Source organism: Sceloporus undulatus, chromosome 8 (assembly GCF_019175285.1).
Source record: "Sceloporus undulatus isolate JIND9_A2432 ecotype Alabama chromosome 8, SceUnd_v1.1, whole genome shotgun sequence".
NCBI classification, from domain to species: Eukaryota; Metazoa; Chordata; class Lepidosauria; order Squamata; family Phrynosomatidae; genus Sceloporus; species Sceloporus undulatus.
Window position 1 is genome coordinate 3,113,683 of NC_056529.1, and position 22,691 is coordinate 3,136,373.

The following is a 22,691-nucleotide window of genomic DNA, read 5'->3' on the forward strand; positions in this document are numbered from 1 at the left end:
AGGAAATGACTTGCATTCTAGGGCAGGTTGGGGAAGGCGGGAGAGAGCCAGTTTATACCCAAAGTTCAGGATCCTTCAGTGGAAAACAATGAGTCACCAAGAGAAACTTTCCTGCCCTTTCCTTTTCCAAGCTTCAGCCCTTAAATCAGGATTTCCAGGTGTTCAAACCCTCTCCCTTTATTCCTTGGCCGTTTGTGAATCTAGTACGAAGCTTGGAAAACAATCCAGAGCCACATCTTGTGTTCAAATGACCAGCTGTCTGACATTTTTAGGTCTCCTTTTTACTCCAAAGCAACCCAGGCTAGTAGTTCTTGGCGCGCTTTCAATTCCCAACTTTTTCTAGCCTATGAAATAAGTCAGGCTAAGAACCAGTCCAAAACTTGTCAAAACATGTGTCTTCGACTATCGCTTTATCAGTGCATTTGAGGAAGCAGACTGATATCAACGAAAGCTCATGATAAAATATAAATCTGCTGGTCTTAAAAAGTCACGTGGCAAAGTACAGTAAGTGGCAAGATAGGGATGATATTATGCCCTGCCTTTTCCCCAAAACTGGGACTCAAGGTGGCTTACCAACAAAGATGAATACATTAGTTTAAAACACACAAGGCCAGATCTCCCAGAACTGTATCCTATTCTAAATACTCCCCCCAAATGGCTTAAAGAACCAGGGCAAAGTCTCAGGAGCAAAGACAGGATGGTTTTTGACAGAATGAGCCCTTTTTCCATAGAAGCAGCAAGGAAACGTCACTGTTGAAGCATTTGCTCACTTCCATTTATGTTTAATGCACCCACGTATGCTTTCACAACTGTGGAGTCTCTTTCTGAGTACATGAAATAGGAAGTGACCCAGACTCACAGTGTAAACTCTTTTCGTTCTTTCCAATAAGTCACTAAAGTGGTTTAAGGCACTAGCCAGGAGACAACTACGTAAAGCATGCTTCAGTGGTGTGCTTGGCTGTTCTAGACCAGTGGAGAATATCATCAGGGCTTCTTGGAATCAAGAAAGCAACAGAGCACCAGTGGCCAAATGTTCTGAAACTTAGTATTTCAAGGGAGTAAGGGACACCTTCGCCTTGGCACTCTGTTCTCTGTTCCTATCCCAGGGGTTTCTTAGCAAGATCTGTTCAGAGAGGGTTTGCCTTCCTCTGAGGCTGAGAAAGTGTGACCTGTGGGTTTTCATGGTCAAGTGGTGATTCAAACCCTGGTCTCCCACTGTCCTAGCCCAACACTCAAACATGCATAAGACGTCTGTAGCCCTTGACTATGAGAAGCCAGTGGAAAAATCCAGCGATAAAACAGTTCAAAATTAAATATCTGTGTGTGTGAGTTTCAGTGCTTGCACTCTCTTGCCTGCTGTCTCTCCGACAATCTGGACTTTCCATCATCAGCCTCCTTCCTGATGATGGACCAGCTTTGCTCACCTCCCAGGGTCCCTCTTCAAAACACCTTGTCTGTCCACATCCATTAGTTTCAAAGAAGCAGCTGCTCTGCCTTTACCATAAAATAGAAAACTGACAATTCAACAAAAGTGACAGTTTGGCTTGCCCTACTTAGCACAGCGAATAAGAAGACCCAGAAATCTAATATGCAATTCTTGTTACTGCCATGAATTTACTGGCTGGTCTTAGGAAAACTGCACATTTCCCCTCAGGTATGAACCCCACTGTAATGTGGGAATAATACTGACTTACCTTATAAGGTTGTTATATGGCAGAGGTGGGAATTGTGTGACTTTCTAAAGCTGCGTATTTATATGTATTTAATTACCCCCCGCTCCCTTTTAGACCAAATGGGACTCAAGGCGGCTCATGAATTCAAACAAGGTACAGAAATTAAAGACAGCCCGTGTGGTATTGTGGTTTGAGTGTAGGGCTATGACTCTGGAGACCAGAGTCTGATTCTCTACTTGTCCATGAAAATATGATGGGTAACCTTAGGCAAGTCATGGTCCCAGAAAACCCAATGATGGATTTGCCTTAAGGTTACCATAGGCCAGAAGCAACTTGAAGGCACACAACAACTACATGAATTGAAAGTCTAATAATAATAAAAAGCTTAAAAAACAAAGTATTAAGACTCAAGCAGACTTATCAAGGGCAATGTGGTCTTTCAGAGTCTGCTCAACTGCACCTCTCATAGTCCTAGCTAACATAGCCAGAGGTGAGGAACACTGGGAGCTACATTCCAACAACATCCAGAGGACTACACCAGCCACATTCCTGCTATAAGGATTGCTCAACTAGGAATGAGAAGGCAGTAACCCACTGGTAAAAGCCCATCCAAAATGATCAAGGGACAGTAGACAGTCTGCTGTGAGGATGGTTTTAATATCTGGGGCTGTTAAATTCACGAAGAAACCAAGTTAGCATGATACAGAAATAGAAAATTGCACATGATGTGGAGAAGGTAGACAGGGAGATGCTTCCCCCCGCCGCCCCAAATAATGTTAAAATGAGGTCAGAACAGATAAAAGGGAATGCTGCTTCACATAGCGAACAATTACACTCTGGAATTTACTGCCACAAGGTATCTCAATGTCTGCTAACTTCAGATATCAAAAGATCCAAAATGAGATTGAATACCTTTGTGGCTACCAGTCAGAATGGTTATACAGTTATCCCTCTGTATCCATGGATTTTTTATCCACAGCATCAAGCATCTACATCTTGGGAAATATTTTTAAAATATACGATTTCCAAAAAAGCAAACCTTGATTTGGCCATTTTATATAATTCCCCAGCCAGGGATGCCTTGATGGGAAAATGGCCTGATCTTCCCACCCATGATTTCAGGATTCCAGGGATAAAATGCTAAGCCTCGAGTGGGACTTGTGTTGATCCCTTTCCACAGAAACCAAGGGAGTCAGCGCAGCATCCCAGAAAAAGCTCCCTAGATTTTGCCAAATGGAAAATGCACCTTATCTGGAAAAATGAGTTTAGTAAATGTCAAGGGGTCCCAAGAAGCCCTTTCTCAGGGATCCATGGTGAGCACAGTGACCATTTCCAGCTTCTCCCTTGCCATCCTCTCCCAGACAGCTGCTGCTTGAGGCGCTTGGCTTTTACAATTGGAGTGAGAAACGTAACACTCAATGCTTGTTTTTTTCCCTGAAAGATCTGGGAGGCTGGAGGAGAACGCTGCTTTGTTGTGTCTAGTGAAGCGCTCCAGCTTGGACTTGAACTGGCAGGTTTCCTGGCTCCAACTCTTGGCATTGCCAGCGTTGGCCTTTCAAATGCTCTGCTTGGGCACAGCCAGAACCGGCAAATTTCCCAAATATCTTCTTCATGGATCTCTTCACAGCTTCAGGGCAAAGCGCCTGAAGCTACAGGAGCTGCATTTGGTTCCAAGGCACATTTTTGGAGTTTGCCTTTTGGACAGGGAAGCCCTTTGCAGCTGTGCTCCACAAAATACAGAGCAGCTTAATGAAGGACAGATGCCCCCTGCTTTCTCCCCGAGGCTTGGACAAACCAGACATCTCCTGCAAATTGTGACGCCTTGGCTAGGATTTGGTGAGGCATCAGGGTCACAAAGCAGATTTTGGAATATTTGTATCTACTCAGTGAGATACCTTGGGAGATGGGACCCAAGCCTAAACATGAAATTCATTTATGTTTTGTATACACCCGACACACATAGCCTGAAGGTAGTTTTATACATAATATTATTAATAATTTTGTGCATGAAACAAAGTTTGTGTACAATGAACTATTAGAAAGCAAAGGTGTCACTATCTCAGCCACCTATGTGGATTATTCTGGAGTATTTTGGAATTCTGGATAAGGAATACTCAACCTTTATCCTTCCTAAACTGTAGGACCCATTTTAGGTAATGCTTAATCAAAACTGAACAGCGCACCTCACTATTACTCTCCTAAATCTAAACAACTATATACCCGAAATGCACCAATCTAGGCTTCATTTAGCAGCAACTCATACTGCTGGCAGGCAGTTTTTGAGAAGCGCTGCCTTTTCCATAAGGAAGAGATTTTGACACTAGATGTAGCTTCCTGAGAAATGATACTCCTATCTTGTTAAGAGCCTGAGGGCAACACACTAAATAATTCATTTGAAAACTAATTCTATGCAACCGATCATATAACCTGGCTGCGTTATTGTAGGGCTGATCCAGTGTGCTGTCAGACACGCAGAGCCATGAGCCAGCTCTTGCCTGACAAAAGAGTTTGCAAATGGTTGTTAAATCGGTAAATGGCATGACATCACCTGGGCAGCAATTGCTTCCATGCTTTTGCAGCCTAGAGTGGTCCAGCACCCTCTGGCGTCCAGCATTAGCAACACAAACTATTCACACAACATCCACAGCATCTATGTCTTGACAAAGTAGGGATGCAAAGACTATTTGAAATAAAACATTTGAAAGACATGTTGCATCCCTAAGAAAGAATTGCATCCCTAAGGGAGAAAGATTCCACAGACTGAAGGACCATCATTCTGACCATATCTACAAAAGACAGCATCTGATGATTGCAAATGAGTGCAAAATCAAATCTGGAGTCAGAGAAAAGCCTGGAAGAGGATACTGTACTGTCACAATCCTGCTGAGGTGACTTGGTTGGCTTATAAATTCTGATTAATTCACATTTTAGCAAGATTCTTGAATGTTCTGGATAGACCACAATGTTTACTGAAGTTAGAAGGTTACCTTGAGCAAAAGGCCAATCTGTCTATCCCTCAGTTGCTAGAATAAATGCATTTTGCAATGGATGGTTATTCTGACTTAATGATTTACCCCACGTAAGGCTGTAACCTGTCCTCCAGTCCATATCTGGACACAAAAAAAAAAAGGGGGGGAGAAACTATGATGAAACAACCCAAAGCTGAACTTTACTGTTGGCCAATTTATACTAACTTTTGTAGCACCAAGAAGCCAGAGAGTTCATAAACTCAGAGCTGTCATTTTGGAGAACATCAACAGGAGTGGGAAAGAACAAACCACTGTTAGCGGCAAGTGACTCTTTAATAAGCCATAATGAAATTGCTGCTGGAGCTATTTTCTCATAGCTTTCACAGCAATTAGCCTACTGAATTTAGGTTACAAAGGCTGGGAAATCTACAGTGAAAAATAGAACCTTTGTTCCCAAAGTGGTGCCATTACATGGAGGCTGATGCGGCTTGAAGGGTGGAAACAATCAAGCGTGCTAGGATTATGCAAGGCTCTGTCCTGGCCTGGGGACAGATGGTACTTGCCCAGAAAGGAACTGAACTCTCTCCCCTTAAACCCAGAATCTGACTGCACCTCACCCAAGTATAAGCAAGGAATGCTTCACAAATTATAGCAACAAATCCACAATACCAGTGCTATCTCGGTGTGAAATGAAAGCAAAAATCAGGGGCAAAATCTCAACTACAGTAATAATAAAATGGTCATATATATTGTGTGTGTGTGTGTGTGTGTGTGTGTGTGTATGGGCGAGAACATGATTATTCAATCAGTACATTTCAGCCCCCCTATGGAGTCTGCCAAAGGCCTCATTGTAAGGTGATGGTACAATGTAGTAGGCTGTGATATATGGCACTGCTCATCTCTTGATACTGATATAATTAGCTTTACATGAGAGAACATGCACACTGCTGCCAAAGAGACTCTGCCATGGACAACTCTGGCTAAATTATATGATCCATGAAGCGAGTAGTACTACCTCACATGGAGATCATTTGCAGAGGTCTCCCTTTGGGAAGGGTAGAGGATGTGTTGTTGAGTTATTGGGACTGTCCTCAGCCAAACTCGAGGGCAACAAGGTCCAGCGCAATATGCTGATGGGAGACGAAGCATGCCACAAGCCTTGCCTTGTGAGCCATGTACAAGGGCTACCTTTGGATTTTCTCTCCTCTCTGATGGGACTCTGTTACAGAGGAAGTGTAGATTATTGTGGCTATCTACCACAAAGGGGGGGGGGGGCCAAAAACTGACAGTGTATAGGCTGGCCATTGCCAGAAATTCTAATCGACCAAGGCTGTGGTGGGGAGGTTCATGCTGAGACTGGCAGGAGCTTACCCAGAAACTGTAGGATGCGTTGCTGGGCCGACTGCCTTCTGCTCTCTCAGGAAAAGCTGGGCTTCTTTTGACCCGGCATCAACCTCCTTCGTGACCCTGCCAATACAAGAGGAGAAAAGTGACACATTAAAGCAGGAATGCTCACAGGTTGCAGAAACCAAAAAGGGTGACACCAGAAACAACCAGGTACTGACTTGTGAGAGCCAGAGTGATGTGGCAGGTAAATGCGTGGGGCTATGACTGCAGAAGCATGGGTTCGGATTCCTGCTAAGCCATGAATCTCACAGGCTTTGGCCCCAAGTACTTGCTCTAACTCAACAAGGTAGTTGCATTTCTTGCTTAAGTAGGCCACATTAACCTTTCCTTGAAAACAACCAAGGAAGTAGAGTCCACAACATCCCTTTGGGAGGAGGGAGAGGGAATTTCATATATTTTATCCTGTTAATGGTCTTTCATTTAGGAAGTGTGGGTTAATGCTTAACCCAGATCTCCCTTCCTGTTATTTAAGCCTGTTACTTCCTGTAGTATTCTTGGGGGAATCTGGTGAACAATGATTCTTTCCCTTCCAAAACATCTGAATGAAAAGAGTCAACATTCTCCTCCCTGTGGCCTCTCCACCAAGACAAAGAAGCACATTTCCTTCAAGCTTCTCCCTTCTAAAACTTGCTCTCAAGCATGCAAATCTTTCTCTAACCATCCTCCAGTTACTCAATCTCTTTTTAAAACTGATTATCATTTCAGTAAAACTTATTAAACTTGGAAATGGGGTTCCTGTTAGGAAAACAGAAATGGCTTTTCGTATCATTGCTAAAGGTGACCGGTTGGTGTTGAGCTCTTTGGTAGGAAGATATCGAAGGGTTCTTCTGTGCTACACCATTATAGCCCTCCGATACAACTTGAATTGCCATAGTGCCATCCTATATAGCATTAGGATTTGCCTACTATTTTGAATTCTTTACTGGAATTCAATATTTAATATTGCCTCACCAAACTACAAGTGCCATCATTCCACAGAATGCAGCCATGGTAGTAGTTAAATAAAGTCCCATCAAAGTGATATAATTGTGTAGTGTGAAAAAACCCAAACTTTTGGGATACAGTTCTCTTTGTCCGAAGAGAGTCATTTGGCCTCTCCCTTCTCAGTCTTTTGATACCAAATAGTGCTTGAAGAACGTGTAGCTGCTTGCCCTGTCTTGATGCTATTTTTCTTTTTGTCTTATTAAGACTTAAATCTTACTCATGTGAAAATTGCTAAATCTTCTTAAAAGCCACGAGGCCACTATTATAGAGCAGAACAGCAGGATGTAAATGTTTGGCTAAATGAAATTGCCCTTACTTTTCAGGCATGTTTTTGGCAAATAGCTAAACGCAATGGCAAGTGTCTGGACACAGCAAGCGCTCCCCGATCCCTTGCCATAGAAACAACAAGCCAAACTCACCTCACCTCTTCACCTGCAAAGTCAAACACTTTGGTGATGGCCACTTTGCTCTTCTCCGGCTCCTTTGTTATCTCCTGAGCCTCACAGGAGCTCTTCTTCTCTGCCACCTAAAATTAGAACAGGATGAAGAAATAAAAACATTTTTAAATACCAGAAGCAGCTCTGGCTGTCTTTAGCATTCATTACAATTTAGGCATATCTAATGACAATAGTCTTTGCATATGACCATCCGTCTACTTACAGATTTGCTATGTTTGCCTAAATAGTCCTGACCAAAGAGCACCTAACAGTCCTGTTCGGTTCTTGCAAACTCAGGGCAGCTCTGGCTTACTTGACAGAATCAATCCCCTCTAATGCAGTCTTCCTCTTTTCCAACTGCCTTCAATTTCACCAAGCATCATAGGGTGCATCTACACTGTAGAAATAATGCAGTTTGACACCACTTGAATTGCCATGGCTCCATCATACCAAACTCTGGGCTCGTAGTTTTATAAAGCATCAGTGCTCTTTGGCAGAGAAGGCTCAAGACCTTGTAGAATTACAAATTCCAGGATTCCACAGGATGGAGCTATGGCACTTAAAGTAGTGTCACACTGCATTAATTCTATGCACCCATTGTTTTTTTTCCAGTTGGTTGTGTCATCTCATAGTATGCCCAACCTCCTTAAAAATGCCACATTCATAACACTGGATTTCCCCATCCCATCCTCCTTATGCACCGAAAAGTCTAGTCTGGAATGCAAGTGTTACAACACAAGAAATATCATATCCCCATGTTATGAATTATATTATACTGTTTTCTATCGATGTGCATGAAACAGAACCAAATAGAGTAGACCCATTCAATCCATTGTTGAATGGTAAGTCAAGACCTAGGTAAATTTAATATATTAAATCGATCTGCTCTAGTCAGGACTGCCTTTTTGTACACTGTCCCAAATGGCAGAATTTGAACCATACTTGTTTGTACCTTGTCTTTCTGTGCGCAAGATGCCTGACCTGTGGAAGCCGCTTTGGGTTTGTGCCCCACATCACTGAGAAAGCTGGCCCACAAATCCTCCTCCTTCTTCCTCTTTTCATGTTCGATCAGCTGTGTATCATGGCTCTCTTCTGCTTCGCCATCCTCGCTCTCACTCTTGCCGTCCTTCGAAGACTCTCCTCCGTCTGGTTCTAAGAGGAGGCCACCTCTCTTCTTCCTTTGTCTGACGCCAAAAGAAATGAACACGTTAGAAGCCAGGCAGTGGCTACTGCTTACTTCAATATCCAAAGAGACAGCCATGTTAGTTAAAAAGATCAGAGGAATCCAGTAACACCTTGGAGACTAAATGGAGACTAATACAAGGCTTTGGGGACTCCAGTCCACTTCTTTCAAGTTAGTCTCAAAGGTGCTACTGGAGCCCACCAAATTTTTCCAGCATGGATCTTTTAGCATCTGCAATAATGTACTATACATATTCAGCATCACGTATAAGTCGAGGGCAGGTTTTAGGGCCAAAATTATGGATTTCAATGTGACCCATGAATATGTCGAGGGTAAAACTTAGGGGCTTGTCACAAAGGATTTGAAGGATGAAGCGAAGGAAATACACTCATCCCTCCCATGTTTGTGGCTTTGATATTTGCAGCTTTGATTATTCACAGATTTTATTAACATGTTCTCTCTAGGAATCTCTAGGTCCTCCAGTGCAACTCTATGGTCAACCTTAACTAAAAGTTGCTCTGAAAGAGCTAGAGATTCTTAGAGAGAATATGCTACTAGGCCTTCATAGCTCCTCCAACACAATTTCTATGGTCAGTTTATGTTGGACGTTGACCACAGAGTTGCCCTGGAGGACCTAGAGATCCCTAGAGAGGCGTTCTCTCAGGTAAAATGATAAATGTTTTTGTTATTTCCACATTCAGGGGGGCCCTGTGCCCCTAGCCCTAGTGAATATGGAGGGATAAGTGTACCTTGCTGGACCCAAGGGAACTATCACCTACCGACAGGCATCGTCCCCCTTGGGACCCTTCTTGCGTTTATCTCCGGACAACAGCTTCTCCTCCTTGGCCTCCTCTTCTTCCTTCACCAATTCGCTCACATCATCCTCGCTGTACTCTTCCTCCCCTGAACCAAGACAGCTTTGGTTTATCAAGAGAAGCCATCTTGTCCCAAAGCAACTCTATTTATAATAACATCACATTTTATATATCATCATCATCATCATTATGAATAATGGCTAGTTTTGAGATTTTATAATGCTATTATAAGTTTAATAATAATGGCTTGTTCTAATTGAGATTTTATAATACAATATGTCTAGCAATTGTAGTGATAATAGTAATAATAACAACAACAATGGCTACTTCTAATGGAGAATTATTGCTGCAAGCAGAAATCCAGCCCCTCAGGCAACCGCTTTCCCTGCCTTGCTAGCTTTCTACCAGCGGGGAGTTGGATTTGCATATTCCCCGCCCACTCAAGGGTCACGTGACGGGAGCCCCGCGTTGCCCGGATGTAGGCGCCGCTCCCGGCCCAAAGAGAGTCGGAGGCCTAGCAGAAAGAGAAGCCTTCCTAGCCGTTCTTTCCTGGCGGCGAAGGAAGAATGGCCCTGTTCGCTCTCCGTAGGGAGAGGCGGCTCACCCGAAGGAAGGTAGTCCTCGTCCTCCTCCGAAGAATATTCCTCCGAGTCCGACATGGCGCTTTACAGAGGAGGCAGCAACCGGAAGTCCCGCCCCCGCAAGCGTCCGGTCTCTCCCTTTCTCAGCGGAAGTCCCGCCCCTGCCATAGGGAAGTTAAACATAGAGGGGGGGTCATATTAGATGCGCCCACTTCTTACGAACTGCGCATGCGCGGCCCATGAGGTGATTTAATTCTTCGCGAGTGGGGCCGTTTCCATTCGTATCCTTGTTCTTTATGTTTTATTCACGTCGCGCTTTGTTTTTATATATATATATATATATATATATATATATATAGAGAGAGAGAGAGAGAGAGAGAGAGAGAGTGAGTACGGTGACATGTTTAAAAACATTTGAGGAAGAGGTTGGCTTCTCAGTGTTTTTAAAACAGGGCCTCACCATAGAGGTGGCTGAGCCTAGAGCGGCACCGGAAGAGGCGTCAGTGGTGACTTCCGGTTGCCGCTCTGGGCGCTCTCTGGCTCTGGAGGACCGGGTGTTGCTGCTGCTGTTGCCTATGGCGTCGAAGGCATGGCGGCCGAAGGAGAAGGCGGCGTCTCGTCCTCCTCTTCGTCTTCTCCGGGCGAAGCGGGCGGCCTCTTGCAGCAGATCCTGAGCCTCCGCCTGGTGCCTCCTCCGGGGAACCTCACCGGGGCCGCCTGCCCCACCGCCCTCTGCCACTTCTCAGGTGGGCTCTGCACTCTGCACATGCTCTGCAGCCCTGCTGAGGAGGAACCCTGCGGCTTGTAGTTTCTTGTCCCTGCTGTGGGACTCTGGGAGTTGTAGTTCAGTGAGACGAACTACAAAGAACCACGGATCCCCCACAGCCTTAGTTCTCCGCCGGCTTTATGTGCCTCTGTATCGACTCACGCAAACCTCTCGGGATTCTGGCTTTAATAGAGGGCTGGATAGCCATCATTTTGGCCCCAAAACTTGCCCTCGATTTATAAGCCCAAAACACACTGCGGCAAATAATCTGGAGTGAAACGGCTTTAAGTGCGAGGGAATCCTGGGAACTGTAGTTTTGCGAGACATTGAGCCTTCTCTGTCAGAAGAGAGCTCTCATGCGGCAATAAACTACAATTCCCAGGATCCCCTAGCACTGAGAAAGGGCAGTTAAAGTGGCCGTGTGTTTTGGACCCTGGCCGAGTGTAGACCCATCCCTCCCTGTTCGCTGGGGTCAGGGACACAGGACCCCTGAATGTGGAAAGACCACAGATAACAAGAACACTGTTTTTACCGGAGAAGATACCTCTCTAAGAATCTCTAGGTCTTTAGTTAAAGTTGACCATAGAGTTGCACTGGAGGACCTAGATATTCCTAGAGAGAACATGTTAATCAAATCCGCATTAGTCAAAACCACAAACATGGAAGGACAAGTGTACATGGGGACTGCGGCTGATACGAAGCCTCCCATCGCTCTTCCTTCCTCTCACCCTTCTCTCTGTCTCACAGTCTCTTTCTTTCTTTGCAGAGATGTGGTATGGCGTCTTCCTGTGGGCCCTGGTGTCCTCCCTCTTCTTCCACATCCCTCCAGGGCTCCTGGCCCTTTTCACCCTCCGGAGGCACAGATACGGCAAGTACATGTCGGTCACCATCTTCCTGATGGGCATCATGGGACCAATCGCCGCCGGGACCTTGACAAGTAAGCCAACTCTTTGACGTCGCCGGAGCACAGTGGGGCAGAGTGAGATCTCCATGGGTTTTTGGGCTATGTGGCTGTGTTCTGGAAGACTTTATTCCTGACGTTTCACCTTTAGAAAAGATGCCTGCCACAGATGCTGGCGAAACATCAGCAATAAACTCTTCTAAAACATGGCCACGTAGCCTGAAGAGCCCACAAAAAACTAGGGATGCCGGCCATGAAAGCCTTCCACTTCACATTGGAATCTCCCTTCTTGTAGGTTGAGTAATGGGCTGCTTCCACACTGCAGAAATAATCCAGTTTGACGCAGCCATGGCTCAAGGCTACAGAATGCTGGGAATTGTAGTTTGTTGTGGCACCAGAGCTCTCTGACAGAGAAGGCCAGGTGTCTCATAAAGCTACCATTTCCAGAGTTTCAGTCTCTGAAGCCCCTGACAGTCCCTTTTTCCTCTCTTGGGCAGGTGCTGCAATTGCTGGCGTTTACAGAGCTGCTGGGAAGGAGATGATCCCCTTTGAAGCCCTGACTTTAGGAGTTGGACAGAGCATCTGTGTGGTCTTAATTTCCTTTCTACGGATTTTAGCCACCCTTTAGCATCACCTTATGAAAGAGCGGTCAAGCAGAAACCAACATGTGCAGAATTCAGAGGACAGGATCGATGGGGAAGACCTGCCTACAAATCCCACTGAAGGAGAATGGAACCAGAGAAGAGCTTTGCCATGCTCTCGGATGGGTTCTGTTCATTTCACCAGAGAGGCTCAGGAAAAAGGTTTTAGTTCATCAGAACAATGTTTTCTCAAAGTCTGGAGCGACTGTCTCTCATCTACCATCAGACAGCCCCAGATTTTAGGGAAAACAGCCATTCCACATGTGGCATTCTTGCCCAAGCATGGCTGCTTCCCAGATGCAAGAGATCAGGACTGAGTCTCCTCTTGTCAAAAACGTGTTGGACATCGGTGAGAGTTTACATCAGAGAGAGATATGAAGGTCTCTCTTTTTCTGGGCCACTGCAGTGTAATCCAGAAGCATCCACATCCCTCCTCAGCTCTTGAACAAGGTATTGGTCTCCTCAGCTGAAGTTGGTTCTGTGTTTTACGTTTTGTAACATTTTTGTAACCTCAAGTGCCAAGCTGGTTGCTCTTTTCTGTGTGTGGATGGGGTGAGGGTTGATCGAATGCACATTTGCATTGGTAAAAAGCACCCCAAAACATCCTTTAAAGAGTCTTTCCTCACATAGTTCCACAGGAAAAAAAAGTTTTTTGCTATTGAATCATGTTCCTGCAAGAATGAAGTGCTTCAGTGAACTTAAACTCTTTCCTGTTGTTGATTGTTGGCTGTCAAAAAGATCATGTCAGACTGCTCTTCCTGGCAAAAATAGACACATACACACACATATATATATATCTTGGATTTCTGTTAATGCTGTGTTCAGACTGCAGCGATGGCTGAGAGAAACTCCAGTCCTCTGTTCCTACCTCAAATACACCGAATGGATTTGCAGCGCCAGTTCCACCGACTCTTGCAAAAGCGATGCCTATGTCCCTTGTTCGCCAGACAAAGAGAAGTGGAATGAAACCCAGTAAATGCTGCCGCTGTCACTTTCTGACTGCTGGGATACTTTCTGAATGTGAAGGCCCCTTGTTTTGGGGCTGAGCAGATGCCCTGTGAAATGTTTTGGACCTTTGCTTGTCCCGTGAGTATCGTGAGAACCCTTTGTCTTAATCCTGTTTGCTATAAAAAACAAAACAAACAGTTAATGATAACAATTAATTGTTCTCCTGGTGAAGCTTTCCTGTGAGGGCTTGGATTGCTTTTAGCTCCCTACCCAAGTGCCTGGGCAACATGCCCACCTCCAAGGACCAGTTTTGTGACCCTCGCCAGCCCTTTGCCCCTCCTCATGTGCCGATTCCTGACCCGTTCAGTGGAAATCCAGTAACGCCAGGGGTTTTAACAGTCTGCCATGGAAGACAAAAACCCAGATGCACCACTGGTATCCCTTTGGATGGTTATTGTAGCACATTGAGCAGGCTTCTTTTGGGACTGTACAGTCTTAGAATATGAACAGAGACCTTCTTGTTTTAAAATGTCCTCATTTTAGATAGTTCCTTCCTCGCAGGGTTGTTTCGCTGTGCAGGTAACGTGAAGCAAACATCCCCTACTCAGGCATTTTGAGAAGAAACTTTCTTGGATGTTTAAATTGGTTCTAAATCAGGGGTAGGGAAAATGTGCTCCATGGAGCCCTAAGGGTGGTTTTGTTGGCACGCCTCAAAATGCCCACATGGCTCCTGTCTTAGTGGTTGAACAAAAGCCCCTCCTGGCCCTAAAACAGCCCAAGGAGGATCCAGAATTTGCTGAAATTGCCCCTAAGGAGCATATAGGGCCTTTTTAAAGAAAAAAATCAAGGTTTCCACACAGCAACCTCCTTTCCCTGTCTTTGCTCTAAATGTTGTGATGATCCGTAGGCTTTTGGGAAGGTGCAATCCGATTTCCTTGCCCCTAAATTTACTTTTTGTTCATTACTCCCGGTGCAGCTACCATTAAAGAACTGGAGTCGGGGAGTTGGTTTTTTCAAACAGTAAATCCCCTGCGCATTTACTGTCTTTTGCCTTGGTTTAGTATGTCTGGTTGCAAACAGAGAAGCAGCAAGTTAGGAAGAGGTTGCCCTTTTCTGGGATTAATCCTGGCACAGTCTTTCCAACTCCTTGAGGGTGGCTTTCCATATGTTAAGGTTTGCAGTGCACTTTTATTGCTGTTGTTTTTCACTTTTTAGTTTGCCAAATGTGGAACAAAAATGTTGGTGTAAAGTCTTTTCACCTGCCATTCTGATTTGGGGGATTTACTTTGATTTTGTAACTCTTGGTTGAACCAATACTTGGAGGAAAGTATTCTTCTTTTCCCCTCCAGACTCTTACACAAGTTTCTTTTGCCCTTAGCTGTTGGGAATTCCAATGTCAGAGGGCATGGATTTGCCACCCTAAGGGGAGAACCCAAGTTGCTGGGTCCATAAGAACCATGCGCTTAAGGAAGCTGTGTTCTTAGTAACAATGTGTAGATTCCTGGATACCTGCATTTTTCACTCATCCCGTTGGAAAAAAGGAAGCTGGCACATCCTTGTTACCAAATGTTAACATTTGTAAGAGGTAAACTATACATACCAGTAACTCTTTTTTGGTGATTATTATGGTATTATTTTCCGCTGCTGTGATCTCCACCGAGGTGTAAAACACTTTTAAGGACACCCTTCTCCGCATCCAGATTTTCTTGAAAACTGTGATTCTGAGCCTGTCTTGTGAGCAAAAGCACTCTTGTTCCCATTTCTGAACCTTTGTATCCCACTAAACTTAAAGCGGTAAATGTGAACAAATACGTGTGTCAGGGAGAACGGAAATACTAATACCAGTTTTTATTTTTCTACTGACACTTCTGATTTGAGCATTGGTATTTTAGCTAATAAAATCCCTACTGATCCTTGTGACCAAGGGGCAGTGTATTTTATTTACAACTGCGACTGGCTTTCACCGGGAACGTCTTGATGTACAAGAGATTAGTCCTCTCATAGTAGACCCAAAGATGGCGATGTGGGGATTTATATGTTTATGCCGCTTATGGCTCTTCAGATAATTTATACAAGCCATTTTGAGTCTGAAAGACAGGTGTAGCGTAACCTTTCCAAACCTACTTTCTCTGCAAGCTGTTTCAGGGGACTGTCCTTCACGCTTTAGAGTCATGGATCAGACACTCTCTATTATTATTATTATTATATACAGTTGGTTCCCCACTGACTGGGTGACTTTTGTTTCTTCTGGACACAGCAAGCAAGTGTGGGTAACTTCTGTTACAAAGACTGGAAGCAGAGATTCTATCATCACATCTAGTTCACTCTACTTCAAGGCTGCCTGTGATGATTAGTGATTCAGATTTGTTTCCTGGAGTGAGAAAAGGCTGTCTTGAGATGCAAAAATGGTTGCTAGAGATACAGCACTGACTTTTTGCCCTGAAAGTGGAACTGCCCTGTGTTTATTGGCAGTAACCTGAATTTATGAAATGGAGAGACAAGGCACAAATGGAGAAAGACATCACAAAGACACACAAACAGGAGAATTTGCTTTTATCTTATGTTTATAGCAGTAGCTGATTATTTCCTTCTTAGTGGAGCAGTGAATTTTATCCTTAACTTAAAAGTGTAGATGAACACAAAGTTTGGACTAAAAACCAGAGGAGAATCACCCGTCCACTGATATAGAAGCCATCAAAGGAAAAAAACCCCACACATTTGTCATGCTATACCAGGCAAGCTTGCTTTAGCTAGTTTGGTACTACTCATTGGTTTTTCACCAGGGCACAATTCTTCCCTCCCAATCCACCACGCGACCGTTTTGCTCCTCGGAGAGGCAAGAAAAGACTCTAAGGATGCCACGCACGCTGTCTTCCGTGGTCAGTTCCGCCTGCATTACAGAGAAAGCACGTTTTTGCATTATTACTATTATTATTTAACCAGGACTTACTGCAAGTTGAGGAACTCTGCTAATCAATAGCTCTGATAAGGTATATGTGGTGGTTTTGCTTTCTGTTGTTATTACTCCTTTTAATCTTGCTTTCTAATAATGGGACTCTAAAGTAGCTAACAACATGTTAGGGATTTTCTGTGCAAAATTTACAACATAAAACAATCCAAATTTAAATAATACAAAAGTATTAATAAAAGTATAGGATTTAATTGCCCCCAAATGAGGGATCTTTTCACCATGTTTTATGTCCTAGGAATTTTAGGCCTTTTGTCAAAACAGACAGTGCTGATGTACTTCGTTTTTTTAAAAAAAGGCCTTTCCTAGGCCTAAAATGGGCCAAGGGCTGTGCCTAAACATGGTGTAAATCCCTCATGTCTCTAGGCAAAGGCTAAAAAAAGACTTCAGGATCTGTACTGGTCTTCTACAAAATGAGCTTTCAATTGTAAGCAAGTTGGCAATTTTAAGAAAGACATTTTCTGAGGTGCACCTTGGCTGGCACATTTAAAATTCAGACTGAAAGTCAGAGTGAATTTCATTGCCACACTTCCATGTGTGCCACCAACCGCTAGTAAGTCTAATGGCAAAAATATTCATGGCCAGTACCTTGTCTGTCCCCAGATCAGTCTTCACCCAGCCTGGATGGAGCGCCACACACAAAATGCCCCTCTTGTTGAACTCCAGTGCCTGGCACCGTGTGAGCATATTTAATGCTACCTGGAGAAAGAAACAAAAGGAAATAGGCATTAATATGGGAGATGGATGCACAAACTTCATTAGACTCATTAAGCCAGGGTTGTGCAATGTCCAGCTTTCCAGTTTGGTGGACTGTAACTCCAAGCATTATTTGTGGGAGTTGTAGTACCGCAACATCTGGAGGCCCACACTTTGCCTATCTCTGCCTTAAGCAGAAGTACAAACTAGGCACAGATGAGATGTATTGCCAATGGAGTCTCCAGATTATTTCTTTATATCCCGCCTTATCCCCACTGTGGGACCCAAAGTGATGTGCAAAACCTAAAGATATGCAATTCAGAAACCCAAAATCGAAAACTGACCACATGATGGCGTTTCCTGATGGTTCAGCGTACACCGACTTTGTTTCATGCACAAAATTATCTGAAATACTGTGTATACATTGCCTTCTGGCTATGCGTATGTGAAACATAAATGGGATCTTGAAGGTGTTTCATCCATGGGGTTGCCATGAGTCAAAATTGACTCAAAGGCAGTTAACAACAAGGGTTATCATAAACTGGAATTGCTTTGAAGCCACATAACAGTCTAAGTATTTAGATGCTTGGCATTTGCCCTAGCATTCTGGTACTCATTATCCTGAAGATGAAAGAGAATTTCTTTCTTGCCAAGTTACCTTGCTGCAGCGGTAAGCAACGACTGGAAACGTGTCCATGCTGGGAGCATTCCCAATGGATCCACCAATGCTGGAAACGTTAATCACAGCAGCCTTGCTGCAGCTCAGTTCCTTCCCACTGCTCTTCTTTGCAGCCAGCGTCAGCAGATGGAGAAAGGCCTGTGGAGAAATACAAGTGGATATCTCAGTTCTTCTGCTTCCCAAAGCATTTGTCCTTAAGGATGCCATACTCTGTGGAAATCCTTAATTTCCAACTGGAGTACTTTGTTATGTGCTTTCAAACTGAGTGTGACTTGTGACAACCCTCTCTTAGGATTTTCATAGGAAGGTTTACTTTGAGGCTTGCCATTGCTTTCCTCTGAAGTTGAGAGGGTATGACTTGACTAAGATCAATCCATGGCTGAGCATAAATTCAAATCCTGGTCTCCAGGAATCATTGTGCAACACTCAAACCTTTACACCACATTATCTCCTCCAATAAAGGATTCATTGTATAGCCTTGAATCAATATAAGTCAACATTTAAGTATGTCCCACTGATTCAACTGGTGGACTGTAGCCAAAGAACTTTACCTTGGTTATCATCATTGGCCCAAGAACATTGACACGATACACGCTCAGCATGTCTTCCTGGGTCACGGACTCCAGGGTGCTTGGTGGCATGATTCCAGCATTGTTGACCAGTAGATTCAGGCCGTTTCCGGCCAAGTGGGCCTCAGCTTCCTTTGCGGCAGCCTTGATGCTTGCTTCATCGGTGGACTCTGGAAAATCACACGAGATTGTCATGACAGTGCTTCATTCCATTTCTTGCACAACTGACAAAGCTTTGGTAGGGGTTTGCATAGATTAAAGATTAAAACCATAACTTTGAGCTGGCCTGGAAAAAGACTGGCAGCCATCAACATCCCTGGTGAGAAAGGGTTTCAGATGGAAGGGCTGCAAAAGAAACGAGCCAGAATGGCCAGCCCTGAATGGGACTAGATGGGTGAGGCTTGTTTGTGAAAGATGGGTGTGTAGAGATTGCAAGCTATAACAAGCAAAACAGAATAATAGAGCTTCACAAATGTGTAGGCTGAGTAGGCCAAATGACAAATACGATCTTTTGTAGTTGTTGTTTTTCAAGGGAGGGGTGGTGTGAAGGCATGCCTATACAGTTGCACTCTCAGAGGAGCAGGGCTCGGTCCCTTTTGTCCAGCACTTAATCTGGGATTTTCCATCACTTCTACAAATGTTATAATCATCTTCAAGGTACATACATGCCTTGGCTTGGCAGTTGACTTTAGTCCCTATCAATCTTTCTTGAAAAACACCAAGATCATGCAACCCAAAGGTTATGCAACCCAAAGGCTGTTGGCTGCTTTACTCTGATTTAAATCATGTAATTGTAGAGCTGGAAAAGAAGCCAAGGGTCATCTAGTATTCTAGTCTAACCCCAGAAACTACTGGTATAGCATCTCTGATAGAAGAGTGAGAGGTGATATGAGGTACATAGACCTCTATGGTAGAAATTCTAACACACTTCCTTGAACAACAGTAAAGGATTCTAAGTCTCTCACTGAACTTTAAACCTCAGTATTGCTTAGCCTATAAACTGATGGCAGTTAAGGTTGTGTCAAATTGTGCTAACTGTGTAGTGTCAAATGCAGACTTTTCATGCAGCCAAATTGCAGTTACTGCAACTTTTAACTGCCCTTAGTCCACAATGTCAGGTGCTGGGAGTTGCAGTTTTGTGCAGGACATAAGACTTTCTGCTGGAGTGCTGTAGTTCAGGGGGAGTAGATCAGAACTCTTTAGGAGGAAATTCCCACAAAATGTTCTTCACAAGCTACAGATCCCAGGATCTCTTAGCATGGTGCCATGGCAATCCAACCAGAATCAAATTGCTGTAATTGCGTAGCGTGGATGCATTCTTGAGTACTGTGAAGGCGATCATGATATTTCTTCTATTACCTTACTTTCACATCCCTGCATTTGGCAAAGTTACTTTTTAAAATACCACTCCCAGAGTGCCCTAGCCAGTGTCACGCTGCATATTCTTAAGATGGCTGCTTACGTCCTTCTTCGGAATTATAAAGATGTTGTCACCATGGCATTTTTTCTTACATTTCACCAGTTTTCTGCCTCTCGCTTCAGTCCATGGCAGTACAAGGGGATCCTTCCTAGCCCCCCATTTCCCTGTTTGTTTCTTTTAAACCAGCCCTGCCTCCCCCTTTGCCCCAGTTTCCCCAGTTCCCTTCCTGAGCTCCCTTCCTCTACCAAGAAATAGCCCAAAGGAAGAGCTCGCATTTCAAAAGAGCAGAGCTAATAAGGGCGAGGTTCCTGCCCACAGCAAAGATAATGACTTTTGACAGGAGCACTTAACGCATCAGTATTCATTCCTCCATCCTCTCCATGGAGCCAGAGGGCAGGCACATTGGGGTTTTCTGGAAACACAGGCAGAAAAGGGGCCAAAAGCAATGGGCCAGCATTGGTGCAATGCAAGACTCACCCAGCACCCAAGCCAAGTAGGTGGACCTGTTTTCTGGGGTGGAGGGAACAGTTGAAATGGAGGAAAAGAAAAGCGTGGACAGTTACCGAGCTTTAAAATCACCAGGTTGGGATGTTTGGAAGCCAGCGTTTTCAGTGCCTGGAATCAGAAGAAGGGTCTGCATTACAGGAGGGTGAAACACAAGAGACAAGGAGGGCTGTCTGGGTGCTGCCCTAAAAATACTAAATGCTGCTCCGAGGAAATAAAAGGACAATTCCAAAACATGTGCTGGGTATATTTGAACAATTAGTCTTACTTTCCGTAAAATATTTTGCTTTCAGCCTAGCGGAACAACTGAGCGGAAAGTCAGACTAACAAATAAGGCAAAAATAAGAACCAGCAAAGTAACCCCACTTATGGTCTCTGTTAAGTCGGAAACGACTTGAAAGCACACAATCGCAACAAGGCCAACTTGAGTCAACAAGAAAGGAAAGTGCAAACAATGATCTCTGCAAACCTGTGAACTATTTCCACATTTGGTAACCAGCTGTCTAAAACTGTTGCATCCCAGGAGCATAGGTGCGGGGAAAGGGGAGGCAAAATGAGGACACAGCCTCTATATCTAAGAATCCTGCTTCCTCCCAATGAAATGTTCCTTCACTCTCCACATTCCCAAAATTTAAAACTTCTGTTGAGTGTTTAGAAACACCGTTCAGGGAACTGAAGAAAAGGAGCAAGCAAACTGACCAAGGCAACATCAACACAGCAAATGGAATTAGTTCTGGCTGTGAATGTTTTCAGCATCTCTATTACATTTTAGTACTAGAAATGTGAGGATGGAAGGAAAATATAGTGAAAGGGGGGCAGAATTATTGTTTAAGGTGCCCTCCACCTTATTGAATCCCCAAAGGATGAGTAGTTCTTCTTGGAAATGCCTGGCTCTTACCTGGGCGCTACTTCCCTGGGGGTCCCGGCAAGTGGCAAAGACCTTTTGGGGAGGCTTGGGCAATCCCAGGAACTGCTTCACCATTTCCAGACCGATGCCCCGGTTGGCTCCTGTCACCAGGACGCTGCAGTAATGCCCTCCCGACATCACAACCTTAGATGTGGCTTCACTTGCTTTGCTGTGCTTTACTCTGCAACTTGAACCTAGGCTGGTGAAGTTCTTTCTTGCTGGTCTCCACCTATTTGCTTACTGTTCCAGCTCAAGAAGAAAAGAAAAGATATGGGGAGAAAGCCAAATAGGAGCTGGCACACATATCAGAAAGTGACTCGTGACTCATGGCAGAAATATGTCCAGAGAAAAACTTAATAAATACACAAATCCATGAATGAAGGGCCTGCAACTAAACACATGCAGCATTCATTCCTCCTGTAAGCCTGTGCCCTTTCCATACTTTGATTTCATTTTAACAGCTATGGCAACGTCTAGGGGATCCTGGGAATTGCATTCAGGGAGGATTATTTAGGATGCATACAGGGGTGACTTTTTCTTTCTCCCATTTCTATTTTTCTTATGATTTCCAGTTTGGTGGCTTAACATATAGATACATATTTGTTTGTTTGAACATGCTAAGGATAGCTGGAAAAACAGACTTATCTGTTTCCCTCTTTTTCTCTGCCCCCCCCCCAATGAGGTCATCAGTGGCAATTTTTGCTACACACAAATAGTAGTTTATGTGTTTCTTTAGAAGCCTACGGTACTTTATCCCTCTACTAAATTGCTCCATCCCACATCAAGACATATATTCGAAATGGCTCCTGCTGCTGCAGTGGTCCATGTTGGTGGAGTGGTCAATCTGCTCTGGATTTTAGTCCAAATTCTGAAGGCACTATGTGTCTCTTGCATGCTTTCATTTCCAACTTATGGCGGCCCTAATGCAAACCTCTCATGCCCCATCCAAGGTGCCAATCCTCTTTTTGGGGATAGGATTCAGCACTTTGGATAACTCTTGGGGCACTTTCTCTCTCTCTCTTTCGCACACAAACACATACACAGTCTCAGCCTGCCTCACTAGATCGTTGTGAGGACAAACTAGAAACATGGAAAGCCACGCACCCCCTCTTGAGTTCATTGGAGGAAAGGCAGAATAACAGTGTAACCAGGCAGAAGAAAATGTAGGGCACACAAAGCCTATCACTTAAGTTCAAGTGAATAAAAGATTTAAAGAAAGAAATTAGGGGATGGGAGACTGCTGGGGATGTAATGCTGTGGGGGGGGGGGGGGGGAGAAAAATCAGCCAAAACCCTCAAAAACCTTCATGATTAAAGACGGATACTATATTCAGGCTACTTAGCTTGCTAATTGGTTTCTATTTAAAACTCTCATTTGTAATAGTACATAAGCACATAGCTTCTTTATCAATAATGGATTTTTATGCAGCCAGAAGAATTATGTCACCTATAAATATAGGAAGTAAGCTGCTTGGGTACCAAGGGACCAGCCATATTAATAAATGAATTCAGCAGACACCAGCTTGTGCTGCATTGCAAACAAAAGTTCCAGCATCACCGTATCTGTGTAGAAAAGAAGGATGCCACGCATCAGGCCTTCCTTGAAGCCACATCACTGCCTCTCCGCATGGAGTAGGTTTCAAG

At 44.2% G+C, this 22,691-nt stretch overlaps 3 protein-coding genes across 4 annotated transcripts in view; 1 reads left to right on the plus strand and 2 right to left on the minus strand.

Annotated features, from left to right (window-relative positions):
- The window catches only part of CFDP1 (craniofacial development protein 1), a 13,330-nt gene extending 3,128 nt beyond the window's left edge, over positions 1–10,202 (minus strand). Inside the window, exons 1-5 of the mRNA XM_042480763.1 lie at positions 10,073–10,202; positions 9,433–9,556; positions 8,423–8,654; positions 7,453–7,559; positions 6,014–6,109 (exon numbers count right to left, since the gene is read on the minus strand). Coding sequence (XP_042336697.1) covers positions 6,014–6,109; positions 7,453–7,559; positions 8,423–8,654; positions 9,433–9,556; positions 10,073–10,127 — 614 coding nt within the window. The 5' untranslated portion in view covers positions 10,128–10,202. The remainder of the gene's footprint in view (positions 1–6,013; positions 6,110–7,452; positions 7,560–8,422; positions 8,655–9,432; positions 9,557–10,072) is intronic.
- Positions 10,203–10,471: 269 nt separating this feature from the next.
- Positions 10,472–15,225, plus strand: TMEM170A (transmembrane protein 170A). Of its 2 annotated transcripts, XR_006105160.1 has the most exons (4): positions 10,472–10,795; positions 11,582–11,752; positions 12,214–13,443; positions 14,684–15,225. XR_006105160.1 is itself a non-coding variant. In XM_042480765.1 (3 exons), the coding sequence occupies exons 1-3, from the start codon at positions 10,639–10,641 to the stop codon at positions 12,342–12,344; spliced, it is 459 nt and encodes a 152-aa protein (XP_042336699.1). In that variant the 5' UTR covers positions 10,472–10,638; the 3' UTR covers positions 12,345–15,225. The 2 variants fall into 2 exon arrangements, 1 of the variants encoding a protein (XP_042336699.1); XM_042480765.1 differs by having other exon boundaries at positions 12,214–15,225.
- A 624-nt stretch (positions 15,226–15,849) lies between these two features.
- LOC121937521 (C-factor-like) lies at positions 15,850–22,626 on the minus strand. Its single transcript, XM_042480764.1, has 6 exons — positions 21,040–22,626; positions 20,201–20,252; positions 18,200–18,387; positions 17,628–17,786; positions 16,862–16,972; positions 15,850–16,195 (listed from the first exon to the last, which is right to left on the minus strand). The coding sequence occupies exons 1-6, from the start codon at positions 21,184–21,186 to the stop codon at positions 16,082–16,084; spliced, it is 771 nt and encodes a 256-aa protein (XP_042336698.1). The 5' UTR covers positions 21,187–22,626; the 3' UTR covers positions 15,850–16,081.
- Positions 22,627–22,691: the final 65 nt, after the last annotated feature.

Excerpts from the sequence above, each read along its gene's own strand:
- TMEM170A (XM_042480765.1), top strand. The coding sequence starts at position 10,639 with ATGGCGGCCGAAGGAGAAGGCGGCGTCTCGTCCTCCTCTTCGTCTTCT. Across the intron at positions 10,796-11,581 it reads CGCCCTCTGCCACTTCTCAG|AGATGTGGTATGGCGTCTTC; the intron begins GTGGGCTCTGCA and ends CTTTCTTTGCAG. Across the intron at positions 11,753-12,213 it reads CGCCGCCGGGACCTTGACAA|GTGCTGCAATTGCTGGCGTT; the intron begins GTAAGCCAACTC and ends TCTCTTGGGCAG.
- LOC121937521 (XM_042480764.1), bottom strand. The coding sequence starts at position 21,186 with ATGTCGGGAGGGCATTACTGCAGCGTCCTGGTGACAGGAGCCAACCGG. Across the intron at positions 20,253-21,039 it reads CCCAGGGAAGTAGCGCCCAG|GCACTGAAAACGCTGGCTTC; the intron begins GTAAGAGCCAGG and ends TTCTGATTCCAG. Across the intron at positions 16,973-17,627 it reads TTGCTTACCGCTGCAGCAAG|GTAGCATTAAATATGCTCAC; the intron begins GTAACTTGGCAA and ends TTCTTTCTCCAG.